This window comes from Rhea pennata, chromosome 13 (assembly GCF_028389875.1).
Source record: "Rhea pennata isolate bPtePen1 chromosome 13, bPtePen1.pri, whole genome shotgun sequence".
In the NCBI taxonomy this organism is placed as follows: Eukaryota; Metazoa; Chordata; class Aves; order Rheiformes; family Rheidae; genus Rhea; species Rhea pennata.
Window position 1 is genome coordinate 8707505 of NC_084675.1, and position 14531 is coordinate 8722035.

The window sequence follows — 14531 nt, forward strand, 5'->3', positions numbered from 1 at the left end:
CATCATTTGCCTTAAATATTTTCATGAGGCCTGCGAACCTGCCCTTGTTACGAGTGCTCTTTGAAGGCCTCGGCGTGACTGCAGGTCCCGGGGGTGGGAGCGGAGCCCGCGTGGAGCCCCTCGCCTCCCCTGGGGCCGTGGGGCGAGCGCGGCCGTGGCTGCGGGACGGGCAGCGCGGGAGCCCCTTCGTTCCCTGCACGCACGGCTCCGGGAGCTGCTCCGTCGACGCGCTGTGACGCACCAAAGCATGGAGGCACGAGCTCAAAACGCTGCCGAACGGAGGCATGCTTGTGTTTACAGAGCAGGGCCTGGAGGAAATCTGGGTGTTTCTGGGTTGGAGGATAATAGAGAGGGATGAATTAATAATTATACATGTGTGTGATGGGCTTAAAGACAGATTTATGTATGCATTTCATTTTTTTTTTTTTGATTTCAGACCTGCCTTCCTGCTTTCTTTAGCTATAGACTGAATATTTGCAACAGATCTTAGCATACAAAGCAGTCGGTTCAAGAGTGCTGCAGCTTTGACGAGAGCCCTGAGAGTGAATTTGAACCATTTGCATGGAAGGGGGTTGGGATGCTCTGACCAGGGCTCCTCACCCTGCCAGCAGCTGCTCTCAACCAGGGATGGCTTTGCAAATAAATATTCTCATTGGTTACACAGTAGGAAAAAAAAATCCCTTCGAATGAAAATCCATAGATTTCTTTGTGAAAAAAAAAAAAAAAGGAAAAGTTGTAGAAACGTTTCATTGTTAATTGGGGCATTTAAAGTTATTTTTAAAAAAGCAATAGAAAATTTGGAAGCAGGGGGCTAGATGGCAGAGGGAGCTGGGAATTATTTGCCAAGTGGAATGAGTAAAAACTAAGGTTGAACCCCCCTCTTTGCCTGATTGCCCAGGGATTTGAATTTGGGTCTCCAAACTCCTCTGAGAGTGCCCAACCGCTGGCAGATTCTGGGATGAGAATCTGTCCTGCTGAAGCTGCGCTGCTTTGTAAGAATAATTAAATATTCATTGGGCCAGTGAGAGAACAGAAACAATTTGATAGCCTGGGGATTAAGACTCTCCAATAAGACAAGGATACAGAAGTGTTTCAGTTTCTGATCCAACTTGGGTGCCAAACGGGTATGAATTGAGGGTCAGGTTGGCCAGATTTGCAAACTATTCTGGTTGCATTTTTCAGTAAACAAATATCGCAATAATTTTTTCTTTCAGCTCTGCTTATGCCTTTATAGAAACTGGTACCGACCGTATAGGTTTTGCAATGGCGAGTTGCCCCCTGAATCGAGCTATCCCCCTTTCCTGAGGGGATCCGAACTGGCTCTTTAAAAATCCATCTCTGTCCCAGTTAGTCTTTCTGTTCCCACAACTTCATACTTAGCGCAGTGATATGGAGCAAGTATAACACTGCTATAAGCAAAATAATAGCAGGCATTTTTTTGCTGCATGTCCAGTCTATGGTGGTAGCAGGGACCTGTAAACGTTTATTATGGCATTAATTATCCCAACCGTTTCTGTCAAACCTTAAGAAAGCAGAAAATCAGTGCTGAACATCCATTCAAATTAGGTGCTGCTTTAAAAAACTTCTTCGTTATGTTTGCTTGTGTAAATGATGAACTCATTCCTGAGTTTTCTGGGCTTTTTGGTGTGGAAGGACAAAGCTGAATGCTTTCCCGGTGGCAGTTATGACCAGGGAAGCGGTGAACGTGGGGAGCTGCTGGCCGAGCCCCCGTGGTGCCCTGCAGCCCTGGTCTGGGCCACGCGTGGGCCTGTTGAGAGCAACGAACTGCCGGGGCCGGGTCTGCCTCCAGGGCTATTTGCGTGGTATCTGCAAAAAAGGGTTTCATCCCGTGGAAAATATCTTCCCGCTTGGTGTCTGGATGTGCAGGCAGGCTGGCTCTAACGATGGCACAAGTCCATCAGGAGCAGCAGAGAGGATGCTTGGAAACGCAGCTCCTTGTGCGGTGGTCAGCATGTCGTAAACGAAGCGGTAGAAGCGTCTTGTTACTACAAAGCAACAAAGCTGACTTAAACCAAGTCCCACGTAGGCGAGAGCAGCAGCTCCAGGAGCTCGTTTACCTTGAGCAAGTCCGACAGCAGCTGGGCACGGAGCGCTCTGCCACAGAACAAGTTTAAAACATTTAGGATTTTTCCAGAAGAAACCACCGGGGCAGCGAGGCGTAGGGGATGCTCGCCAGCGCTAAACTTAATGTTAGCGAGGAACTCCTCCGCGGGTTTCCAGGCGGGCTGGAGCGGCCAGGGGCAGAGTGTCTGTGTGTGTGTGCGTGTGTATTAAAAAAAAAAAAAAAAAAAAAAGGGGGGGGGGGGAGAAAAGCGAAGTGTGCCGTGCCGTGCCGCGGGCGGCGGCTGTCCCGGGCGCGGGCGGGGCGGGCGCGGCGGCCCCGCGGGCGGCGGCGGCGAGTCCGGTCCGCGGCGGGCGGCGGCGGCGGCGCGGCGGCGGCGCGTCCGCGTTTTGCGAGCGGCCGGGCTGTATTTCCCGGGCCGTCCATGGCTCGGTGCTGTTGGCTCTCTCTCCGTCTGATCAGCCCAGGCTGCGCGGGGCTCCCTACGGGATCAGAGCGCTCCCCCGCCGGGACTCCACTCCTCACATCCTCCTGCTGGGACTCAGCTACATTTCCAGCCAAGCCTGGCTTTATTATGTGTGTCTGCACTGCAGCCCCAGCAGCAAGATCAGGAGGAGGAAAAGGAGCCAGGACAAAGAAAAGAGAGGGAGGCTGGCGAGAGCTAAAGAAAATAAAAACCCAGGGCAGCCGCGGCAGCAGCAGCAGCAATGAAGGCAGGAGCAGTGCCACCTTCCAGCGAATAACACATGGAGGCAGCTAGCGGCCCCGGCATCGATGCAAAGCAACACTTACCGTGTTTTGCGAAGTGCGTTCGTGCGGGAGGCGGCGGCGGCGGCGAGAGGCGCGGACGGCCGCCAGGCAGAGGGAAGGAAGGAGGCGGCAGCCTGCGAGCGACATTAGCTGCTCGCCGGGGAGGGAGGGCACCGCGCTGACGGCGGAGGCGAGAGCCCGGCTCCTCTCGCCGAAAAATAAGAATAAAAAAGGACTCGTGGCCCCTCCGCTGCAAGCAGCGAGAGCGAGGCAGGGGAGGACAGCGAGAGAGAGGCAGAAAGGGAGGGGGCCGACCGGAGTCGGGGGAGGATTTAAAAGAATTGCAACGAGGTTGCACCCCCCGGGCGCCTCGTTTTGTTGTTGTTGTTGTTATTATTTTTAGGCACTAATTCTCCTTACACGCCCTCCCCCACCCCAAGATACAGGGAGCCCCGGTCGCTCCGTGCAAATCTTTTTATTTTTTTTTTTATTATTATTGTGAAAGTCGGAACCGGACTAAGAACTGCAGGGCGCCTGCAAACTTTACAGCGAACAAAAAGCCGGGTGGGGGTGCGGGCCAGGCTCGGAGGGGGCTCGGCTTGCGTTTGTGTTTTTTGCACATCGAAGGGGGGAAAAACAAAGGAGAGGGGGGGAGAAATTGCAACTGTTGCGCCTGTGATTTTTTTTTTCCGGGGGGAGAACCTCTGGGTGCCCAAGGCGGGGGGTGGAAAGAGGAGTTGAACTTGCCGCATTGCAACAGGCAAAGAAGTGAGAAATCAAATAATCGATCCTGCTGCTGCTGCCGCCGCGGCCGCTTCGCCTCGCAGAGCCGAGCAAAGTTTGGGGCGGGCGGAGGGGGCGCAGGCAGGGCAGGCGGGAGCGGCGCGCGGGAGGACGAGGACGAGGACATGTCAAGGAGGAAGCAAGCCAAGCCCCGCTCGGTGAAAGGTAAGAGCGCGGCGCGGCGCGGCCCGGGCGCGGGCGCGGGAGCCGCCGCCGCCGCGCGGCCAATCAGGGCCGGGCGCGGCTTGGCGCGGATTGCGAATCCCCCCGACGGCGCCGCCGCCGCCCCCCGAAATGGCGGCGGGCGCTGCCCGCGGCGGGCGCTGCCTCGACGGCGCGGCCGGCATGTGCGGGGCGGCGCGGCGTGAGGTCACCGGGCCTGTGAGGTCACCGGGCCTCTGATGTCACGGGCGGTGATGTCAGGGCGCAGGAAGCGGCTCCCGCCGGGGGCGCGCCGGGCTCGGCGGGGCGCGGGGAAGCGGCGCTGCCCGCGCGACTTGGGGAGGCCGCTGGGAGCTGCGCGGTTGCTCTGCGGCCGCGGTGCCGGGCGGCGCGCAGAGCCCCCCGCTTGTGAAAACTGCGGTTTGGTGCGGTTTAATGAGGGGGGACTGAGAAAGGCAGCGTTTTAGCGGGTGGCTGAGATCGGTGGCTCTGCTCGTTTCATCCGCTTCCTCCCGCTGTCCGAGGGGCCGAGCAGCGATGAAAGACGGGGAGGGTTAGAGTCGGCCTCTCTAATAGGCAGCATCTCTGGGGTTGCAAACTTAAGTACACAAAATGCTTGGCACTGAGCGATCGGCAGCTGGGTTTAGGAGGGGCCGAACCTTACCCATCGCAAACGAACGCGTGCACGTTCTTCAGGGGCAGCAGCTACTTGCACGCTTGCAGGGAGGGGGGCGCTTGAAATCCGGCGTGTCTCTGCGAAAGCAGGCCCGGCGAAGCCGTGCGCCGCGCTGGTTGCGAGAATTGCCTCCGCTCCCGCTTTTGAGAGACTTCCCGCGGCCCACGGCGGAGGCAGAGGTTTCGGGGCCCTCCCCGCGCCGGGCCGGGGCCGTCGGGAGCGTGGCGTGGGGCTTAGTTAGCGTTTTATTGTCTTCTGTGCGAAGCACAAGCCTCAGACCCAGTGGTCTGGGGGCTTTGTTGTGGAGGCACAAAAGGATCGTAACTTCTGACGCTTGTGATGAGACAAAAACTCGGGAGCATCCGTCACTGCGTGACTCGCGGACGGACAGAATTAGCATTCAGCTGATCGGACTAGCGGAAGGGAGAAATGAACCCCCATCCAGTGCCGTTCTGTATTGTTATATTGAAATACCCCTTATTTAATAGGTCGCAGCGTAAGCAGTGTTTGCTCCAAATGTTTATGAAGTTTCTACAAAGTAAGCCCTTCGTCCATACACAAAAAAGCTGAAACGTGTTTTTTTTTGTTTTGTTTTGTTTTGTTTTGTTCTCCCCCCTCCCCCTGGACTAATCGTAGGTCTCGGCGTTTCTGCTGGGTGTCGGGTTTGCGGTGTGGTGGTGTGAACCTCCGCAGCGGAGGACAAGCTCTTTTAAAGGAGCTGCTTCCCTAATTGCTGTGTGAAGCGTTACAGCCCGTAGGAAGAAGAAAGGGCAGAACTAGGACTGTGTCTAGTGGATGTTCTGAATTATGTTGGTTGAAATTAAAAGGATCGCAGTTTGAAAAAAGTCACAGAGTCACTGAGGTCGTGATTTCCCTCAGACAAGGGGATCACATTCAGTGGACAGGCCTCCAGAGCTTTAAAATATTTTTTTCTGTGGTTAAGTACCACGTTTAGTGTTCAGGAAATAGTTTTATGTCAGTGAAAATCATATTTGCTTTAGAAGCTCAATTAATAAACATTGACACCTTGCTACATAATAAAATTGTATCTTTACCATTTATTAGTCATTTGCTTCATACTTCATTGCTTTTGCAGTGGCAGTATCTATGGCAAGGTATGGATACTTTATAATGAAAAATTGACTATTTCTAATATAGAACAGATCGCTATTTACAATGGCATTTTTATAAATTGAATTGGGTAGCTTATTGGATAACTTAGTCATAACTAAGAAATATTTTCCATGTAATTTAGAAATATCTTTGCAACAATTAGGTTGATAAAACCTGCTTTTTAAAGATTCTAAATGTTTCTATAGCCCTCAGGTAGAAAAAAATGTGTGTTCAGCTTCTGCATACCCTGACTGTAAATTGCATCTCTTAGCATTAGCTGACTAATAGGCAATCAAAAGAATGAGCGGGATCTGGGTGAAAATTTTGATAATAGGAGGCAGCTCATATATGTGTGTGGGATATGGAATTTCTTCCTTTTCTTACATTCATTCATATCTTCTGCTTTTTAAAAGTCCATCATATATGTTTTGTGGTCTAGGGAGTTGGCAACCCAGTAGATTGCCACAGTACACGTTTCCATGGAAATAATTGAGATGTAATAAATAAAGGCACTCTGAGGTCACAGGTTTCCCAATTCAGCTGAGAAGAAAACAAGCATAAATTATGTGGATATGTGTAGTATTTAGATCTTCAAGTAATTTACTAGTTTTTTTCTGTATATTTATTTCACTTTGTTTAGCAGCTTTTGTATTTCTGAACCACTGTAGAGATTTGTGCGTCCTTCCTCACTGAGAAAGATTACGCACGCGAATAGACTGGGCTCGAGCCTGTGATGAAAGGCGCTATTCTGCGTGTAAAAGGCCCGTTGCCTGCGTGTTAGCTGTGAGAGATGCTGTCTTTGACTTTAAAGAAGCAACTGACTTGGACATAAGTATCAAGTGATGACAACTATTAGAGCCATGTAATTTAAAATTAAGTAATTGCAACACAAAACTGGAAGCCCACAAGGCTGTAGGTCCTGCAGACCGACGAGGGGTCTGGTTCAGGCTCACGGAAAGTTGCAGTCGTTGCTCCAGCTGTGACTGTACCAGTAGCCGGGCAATTCCCCCTCGTGTGGGGCTCGTGATTTGCAGTACGGTACGCTGATTTGTTGTAACCATCAGCTGGATTGTGCAAGCCTGAAGAAATTCAGTCTTTGTAGCTAGTGGTTGGGGAGGATGTTCTCCTCGCTTTAAATGAAGCGTTTTGGAGATCAACCAGGACAGAGGACTTCTGAGTCGTTGGTAGCTTAAAAAATAAATGATTCAGTGGTAATGCAGTGTTAGCAAATGTGGTTTAAAACACGTGTCTATCCTGAAGCTTTCTTTCATATCATAGCTGAAGACCATGACTGTAATTTTTCCTCGATTACAGAATCATCTTTTGTAATGCTGTCAGTAACTTGATTTGTTGAAGGCTTTTACAGTAATCTGTAGAACTGCACATCACTAATGTTGTTAAAATCACCTGGTGTTGAACCTCAGACCCATAACTACAGTTGTGAATGTCAGAGTACCCCAAGCCTCCATCGCAAGTGATCCACGGTAATGTCAACAAAAATATCTTTAAAAGTTTGTTCTGCACTATCAGCTTTGGAGGGATGCTGCTCTCCAAATTTGCTGTGGGGTCTGCAAAAGGTAATTGTTAAGGGTCTTTGAGACCTATATAAAACTGTAGCTTATCACATCACAGCTTAGGCGTGTTTTGGAACCAGTTATACGAAAGAGAGCATGTGAAATGTTGAGGTCCTGGTAATAGAGCCATAGGTTTAAAGTCCCATGTAATTTTAATTGGCAAATTACTTGAATGCAGTTTGTGGGGACTGGGCTTTTGCTGGCACAAGGTTTTAAGCATCAGATGCACTTTGGTTGCTGAATTTGACAGTTCTGCAAACTGCTGTCAGATTGCAAGGGTACTTTGTGCATAAACATGCTAGTCAGTAATCAAACTGTTTTGCAAAAGAATGCGCTAATTAAGTCTAGATTTGTTATCCTACTTGAAGTTGCAGAATTGCTGTCATTTTTTTGCTTTCAGTTGGCAAAAATGCTGATAGAAACTTTTTGATTCACACCCTACCTGCCTCATTTGTGTCAGTCAAGAAAAAAAAAAAAAGAAAGAAAAAAAATGTTGGTCTCTACTTCGTTATCTGCAAAGTAAATAAAAATACTTCAGCCATTTGCTGGGTTCCAATTAGCTGATTGCTGTGAATGATCTTCTTTAAAGGAATGCTGTTTTACCTATCTGCTCATACAAAGGTTTGATTTTTAATGTCTTGTGAAAAGGATTCTCTTTGTCTTGATTGATGTCAAGAATAAAAGCGTGATGGTAATATCCCTTTGAAAGCTATTGTATTGTCAGCTCTGGCTGACAGCAGGAGGCCCTCCTAGTGCTATAGATTAGCGCTGTGAAAACACTGACATTTTCTTTGTTATATTGCTGTTGTTCTGCTTGCAAAGTCAATTATACAATGTCGGAGCTCAGTTACAGAGTTGACTGTGGAAGTAACAATGTCTTTCATACTTGTCTTAAAGATATAATTTTCTTTTTTTCCCAGTTGATAGAGAAGAACCTGAAGGTACTGGAACAGTACATTCTACAAATTAAATTTTGACAAGTATAATCATAATTGCCAAATACAAGAGACTTGTGCGATTATCCTTTAATTTTACAGTTCATTCAAGTTTCGGTGGAATTTTATTGATACAGTGAAAGCAGCAGCTAAAATTGATAAAACTCATATCAAATAAGATTAGAGTCTTGATTGTTCTTTATCAAGTGTGGCTTTTGGGGGATTTGGAATAATTGGAGATGTTGGTGTTTCACTGCGGGGCTGGTGCCAGGAGAACATTTGAATCCATGCAGTATACCCAGCCTTGCCTTCAGGGACTAGCCCACCGTTTTTAATTTTTGTGCGTGTGTTTTGATACGAGCCTAACGGCGTTCTCCCATGAACTCCAGAAGTCCCATTTTCCTGCCTTTTTCTCCCTGTGGTATGCTTTCCCGGACAGGATCTGTGTGGTATTTAACTGGTTTTACTGATTGAAACTCATGCCTGTGTGCAAACACCTTTTAATTGTGGTCTGTTCCCATTGGTCCTTGTACACTTAACTAATAAATGTGGCCAAAAATTGAAACGGTGGAAAAGGTAACACACGCGGTTTAAATACAAATGGGAAGAAATTAGAGATCTCATGTTTTTAGTGCTGCTACATCTATGCCGTTGTCGAAGAAGAATAGCTCGTAGCGATAGCAGCTCTCGGAGAGCGCTTGTTTGTTTTCTTCAAAAATATCTGTGTCAAATCACTGCAAGTTAAAGAACATCATTCACTGCTGAATTGCTTCAGATGACACATGCAAAAAATAATCAGAGAGCACTTGTTAGGACATTAACTGTAGGATTTCTAAATTACTATTATGAACTAATATAGAAACAAAAGATTCCACAGTTACCAGTAATTTGTCAGGATTTATTTTGTTTTTCTTCAATAATTGAAAATTAATGTCTTGAAGTGAAAGCAGATGTTCATGCCATCCTCTGAATTGGATTTAAAAATGATGTTTTGTAGATGCGTTAAGCTTGTGTAAACACAAATTGTCTTATCATAGATTGGGCTTTGGCTTGGTTTTGTATATTATTGTTTGGTGTCAATTTAACTTTCATGCTAAACCTGCAGAAGTGGTTTCAGCGTGGTTAAATTAACTAAGCAAAGGGCTTGGGGTGACACCCAATGAAAAATTATTGTAGTAAGCATTTTTTAAAAACCCAACTCACCTGCTGGCTCTGTGAATGGTAATAGTTACTCATGCTGTACTAGTTGTATTTACTTCTATCTTGATAAATGTGCTCTTAATTCTTTACTCAGTTATTTTTGCAGAACTGGTTGATTTATATCCCCCACCCCCAGTTTGTAGACTCAAAGTTTTGGTACATCACAACTTCAGAAAAATGCAAAACATCTGTTTCTTTTTTTTCTTTTTCTTTCTTTCTTTCTTTTTTTAGGTATCTTCTAGTCTCATGCATTAGTCTGCAGTCTAATTGCAGGACAATACATTTCTTCATGTATTATAATATTCTCTTAAACAAAATGTTACTAATTGTCCACAATAATTGAACTGTCTTATAAAAATGTCTACATCAACCGCTCCTTGCTCCATCACTGTTCTCCTTACATGCCTCTGGAAAAGGATGGCTATTACGTTCCACTGCAGCCGAGTAAATGTGCTGGAGTAATGAAATACTAATGTGAAGCCTGTTACAGACGACTTCTGCTAAATCTTTACTGGCAAATGGTGGTGGGGAGGAGGGTCGGGTTTTTGTGCGTGCCGTAACACACACGTGTATTAGGAGGGCTCAGGTGTGTGTTTCAGCTGAGTGAGGACTAGTTCAGAGACGCCTGTATTGCATGAATTTATTCAATGTGCTTTTAGAGCCCTGAGCTAGGTTCTTGCACGTTTTCTTCTTTGTCCATCAGTAGATGCAGCAAAGCTGGTTGCCGGTCCTCTTAGAGAAACGGGGCAGTAGAAGTTTGAGGTACTGCATCTCCTTGACACCCCGTAGGTGTGCAGGTGTGCACAGCCGTGGATGACGGCGGTCTGCCGGAGACGCTTTATTCGAGGGCGTACGGGGCTGCTAAGACATCAAATGCTCTCCGGTGCCGTCTGCGGCTGGGGAGGGCACCGGCGGCGCCCAGGGCGGTCCGGGGTGCCGCGGCGCGCGCCGTGGGATCGCCCCGCTGCGGCTGCCTCTGCCCAGCCCCGCGGTGCCCGTCTGCCACGGGCCAGAAGCAGCCTCGCTATGTTGTTTGCTTTTGCTTGGGAAGGAAACCTTTTGCTTTCCACCTGCAGATGAGGCAACAGAAAGACCAAATTGCAGAGCATGTAAATGCCACTTGTTAATCATATGCAATACCATTATTATTTTTTTTCTTTTCCCCGTTGGATGTATTCAGTCAACTTTTTAGCCTTGTTTGTAATTGAAATTTGCCCTTTTGTTACTTGGGCATGAATTATTTTTGCGGCGTTGTCAGTGCCCGCCCCACGGTGAGGTTTGCCTCGCCTGCTCCTCCCCGCGGCACACGGCACCGTGCCGCCGGCCGGTCGCGCGCGGACGGGAGCTACCTGCCGCGGGCTGGTCGCTGGGCCGGGCCGGCCGGCCGCCGCCGCGGCTCCTTCCCGGGCTCCCCGCCGGCGGGAGCGGGGCGAGCCGTCAAGGCCTCCTGGCCGCCGGCGAGGCTCGGCGGGGCCGGGCGCGAGGAGACCGCTCGCCCCGGGGAGAGCCGCGCTCGCGGGCGCAGCGGGGCGGGAGCGGGGTGTCCGGGCCGGGAGCCGCGGGGCGGCCGCCGGGGGAGGCGCAGAGCGGCGTGCCCGAGGTGGGGCGCGAGCCTGCACCTTCTCAGCCTCCGGTGCCCGCGCTGGAAAAGCAGGGGGAGGTGGAGAAATGCAGGATCGAAGGGGGTCCTCAACGGGGGGGAACGGAAAACGGAGGAAGATGGAGAAAAAACAGGAAAAACCGAGACCGGAAACTCCGTCCCTGATACGTGAGCGTGGAAGGTGCCTGATGATTACGTGCAGCATCTGGCACAAGCGTTAATTTATCTGTAGCCGTGTCTATGTTCTCTTTAGCATTTAGTTTTAAGATTGACAGAAGAAGCGAGTCCGAAAAGCCAGTCCAGCTGCAGGAAAGGATATGGCGAAGTGCGAGCAGAAAAGAAGATGCGAGAAACACCTAAGCGAAATATCCGTTCTGCTCTTAATAGACAGTGCCAACGTTTTCCCAGCTGGCGGAGCGTATTTGCTTTAGTTTAGAACCGGTTTGTCTTTAATACAGAGAACGTTGAGGGCAACTGTGATCCCGGTCGGGAATTCTGGCCCGGTTCACGATCGCGGGAGCACCCGCGCGGGGCCTGCGAGGACGTCGGTGCGTCGGCCTGGGCAAGGCTTGCGAGTTAATCGTGGGAAAAAGTTTCCAGCTCTTTCTGTGCAAACGCGCACACACAAACATGTGCTAGAAATGACACGTGTGCATGTATGCGCCAAAGCGAAGGGCTGGAGGAATCTTTAGCACCTTTTATTAGACCTACCGATAGGGTTGCAAAAAGCAAGGAAGTTTTTCAGGTGCAGAAGCCTTTCCTCAGTCCTCAAAAAGCAGCTGCCTTCTGGCTTGATATTTTGCCTGATAGGTAAATGCAGCTTTACTTCAGTTTACTCATTCGAGCTCTTACTCAGATTCCTCTTGTTACATTAGATTACTCACATGAGTAAAGATGTACTGGCTTGCATAGCAATGCCAGTCTTTCGGATTATTTATTGCTGGATCTGTGCAAGCGTTTCAGTCGGATAATTTGCTCCTGGTCTCCTTTATTTCTAGGAAAATGGCATGACTTGCCCTTCATAATTTCTTTGCTTTTACTGACCAGACTGTTCCCCCAGAGGGCATGTGGGATGTGGCAGAGTGTTGAAAATGCTGGGATGGAGAAGGAGAGAAGGAGGCTGTGTGTGTGAACTGCATGTTGCTTGTTTTGTGCTAGATTTATACAGCAAAAACCATGTGTTTTTAGAATTGTTACTTCGTGCAGAGTGCTGAAGTCGACTCTGGATGAGGAAGTTGTTACTGTGGCACAAATTTTTTTTAATGTAAAGAAACACTTTCAGTCTGATGCTGAACATCATTTAGGAGTATAGTACAATGTATTATGAGCCATTTTAAAATGAAACTGGGAATATGTGTCTTCAGCTCTCATACTGAATCTCAACTAGCGCTCGTGCATGACGTCCATTGTTCGCAATTTCAAGGGGGTTTTTTCTTTCCTAGTTTCTTTTCTGCTTGATAACCGGTTCATCAGACAGGTTTTAAATCTCTGTTCTGGTTGTTTTTGTTCTTATATAAGCACTAATGGGAGCTTCTGTGCTTTCTTTCTTTCTTTCTTTTTTCCTTTCCTCCTCTTAGCATCCCCAGGTTTAGTACTGCCTGAGGACTTGGAGGCGAGGGTGTGGAGCAGCGTGGGGGCGCCGGGCCGGCACCGGGCTCCCCATGCGCGGCTGCTCCCGTCCACGCTCTCCTGGCCGCAACCTGAGCATCTTCTCCAGAGACCTGGGGGAAACCAAAAAACAGCCTAGAAAACACCTTTTCAGCCGTAGGGCTGTTTGGGGCATACGCACGGAGCTCTTTTAGTGAGGTGTGAGGTGTGTTGGACATGTGCTAGGGATTAACCCGAAGACCAGGTTTGTATTTTTCTAATCTCAGCTATCATTTTTGCTCCTTGCCAGTGGGTCTGTATTCAAAATATGGCTCCAAAGACAACGCACAGAAAAATGAGCTTTTAATTTGTCACCTGCTGTTGAACCACACTGTCCTCCTTGAGATGCCAAATTGCAAATGAGGTTTTTGCATCCCCCCGCACAGCCGTCCCAGAAACGTCCTGCATTTCCTAGCTGCTCGTGGCACAGCTGAAGGCGTTAGAGCAGTGGTTTAAAAATGGTCCGCGTCTGACTGGAGCATGCAAAGCAAACATGGTGAAAAACCTGGACAGGCAAAAAGGCAGGTAGAGAAACTGGTGTCTCCCATGGCTTGTGATGCACTGGTTACCTCCAGCAGCAGGGTCTACTCACTGCTTTCTGTTTGGCAGTGTTAGGGGAAAAGCGAAGCAAAACCACTTCTCTGTGTTTGGAAAAATCGCTATTGGAAAAATCACTATTGGAAAAATCCACTTAAAGTCATCTTTAAAAATTCAGTGCATGTTCTACATACTTTGTTTTGGAGACCATTGTCTTGTCTGGCTGCGCATGCTATTGCACAGTGCGTCCAAGTGACCGAGGATGGCAAATATCCTAGCTGATAAAGGTGGGTTGTCTCCTTGCAAGCATCAAACCACCCAATGAAAGTGTAACTTGAGGTACAAACTGAGAACTCTGATTTTTTTTTTAATCTACTGACAGGAAGCTAGACCAGCCCTGCACTGATCTGGAGTTGTATATCGCTAAGGCGTCACCTTCTCGTTATTGCCTTTTGTTCTTAAACCACGTATCTGATCCCACTTAGTGTTTGGACTGTCCCGCATGCCCGTGTCTCCCGTTTCGCCAGAGGCAGGGCGCTGCTGGGCCCTTCCCGAGCCGGCTCAGCCGTGGGCAGGGGCGCGGGCAGGGGCATCGTCCCTGGGCAGGGCGGCAGGCGGGAGCCCGTCGCGGACCTGCCCGGAGGGACCCAGGGACGGAGCTCGTTCGTGGCTGAACCACTGCCCGTGCTTTAGTGCTCTTTTTTTTTTTTTTTTTAATGCTTCATACAGTATTTCTTTTCTTCTGGGTGAATTTGGACGGTGGCTGACCCAAATTCTGCCCCTCCGGTAGCCTAATGCCCAGGCGTCCTCCCGCTCCTGGGGCTGTAGCGCAGGTGTGACTGTGCTGAGGACCAAGGCTGGGTTGCGCCAGGCAGCAGGAGCTGCCTTGGCCCTACCCCTGCTGCCGGCCTCGGCGGCCGGTATCGCTGCTGAGGCTTGTTTGCTTTCTTATTTAGAACGGTTCTGATGTGGCAAATTTAGACGGCTTTCCCTGCTGTGCAAGGGTGCTTTTTTTTTTTTTTTTTTTTTTTTTTTTTGGTCTGTTTGCTTATTTTTAGTCACAGAAAATAAAAAAATTGGCTGTTTGCCAGTAAGAAAAAAAAAAACAATCAAAAACCCCAAAGCAAACTAGACCAGTGTACCTTTGCTTGCTTTTTAAAAACTCCCTTGGAACTGTCCTTACTGATCTGCTTTTTTGTAGAAGCTTGTGGTTCAGTGTTGAGCAGATAACATATCAAAGAATAAAATAGGTTTTTGGTTTTCCTATTTATTATTAATCTTGTTTGGATTTGGCAAAATACTGTGGTGCGAAAATATAAAGAAATATTCAAACATTGCCTCTTACATGCAGGAATAAAGGAGAGTAAGTTATTTAAATAACTTAATGTGCTTCTGCAATAGCATTGCTTGGGCTGCAGTCTGGGCTCTATAACAGCCTTATTTTTAAAACTTGCTTTAAATTTTATAAATA

The 14531-nt window shown here is 48.5% G+C and overlaps 1 protein-coding gene across 3 annotated transcripts in view; it reads left to right on the top strand.

Moving 5' to 3' along the window:
• The window catches only part of ZNF423 (zinc finger protein 423), a 262272-nt gene that overhangs the window by 48512 nt on the left and 199229 nt on the right, over positions 1–14531 (top strand). For 2 of the 3 annotated variants that reach the window (XM_062586167.1, XM_062586168.1), the window contains exon 1: positions 3571–3781. The exons of the other annotated variant lie outside the window; for it this stretch is intronic. In XM_062586167.1, the coding sequence (XP_062442151.1) occupies positions 3742–3781 (40 nt within the window). In that variant the 5' untranslated portion in view covers positions 3571–3741. Of the gene's footprint in view, positions 1–3570; positions 3782–14531 lie in introns of those variants that run through there. 3 annotated transcript variants of the gene reach the window in all.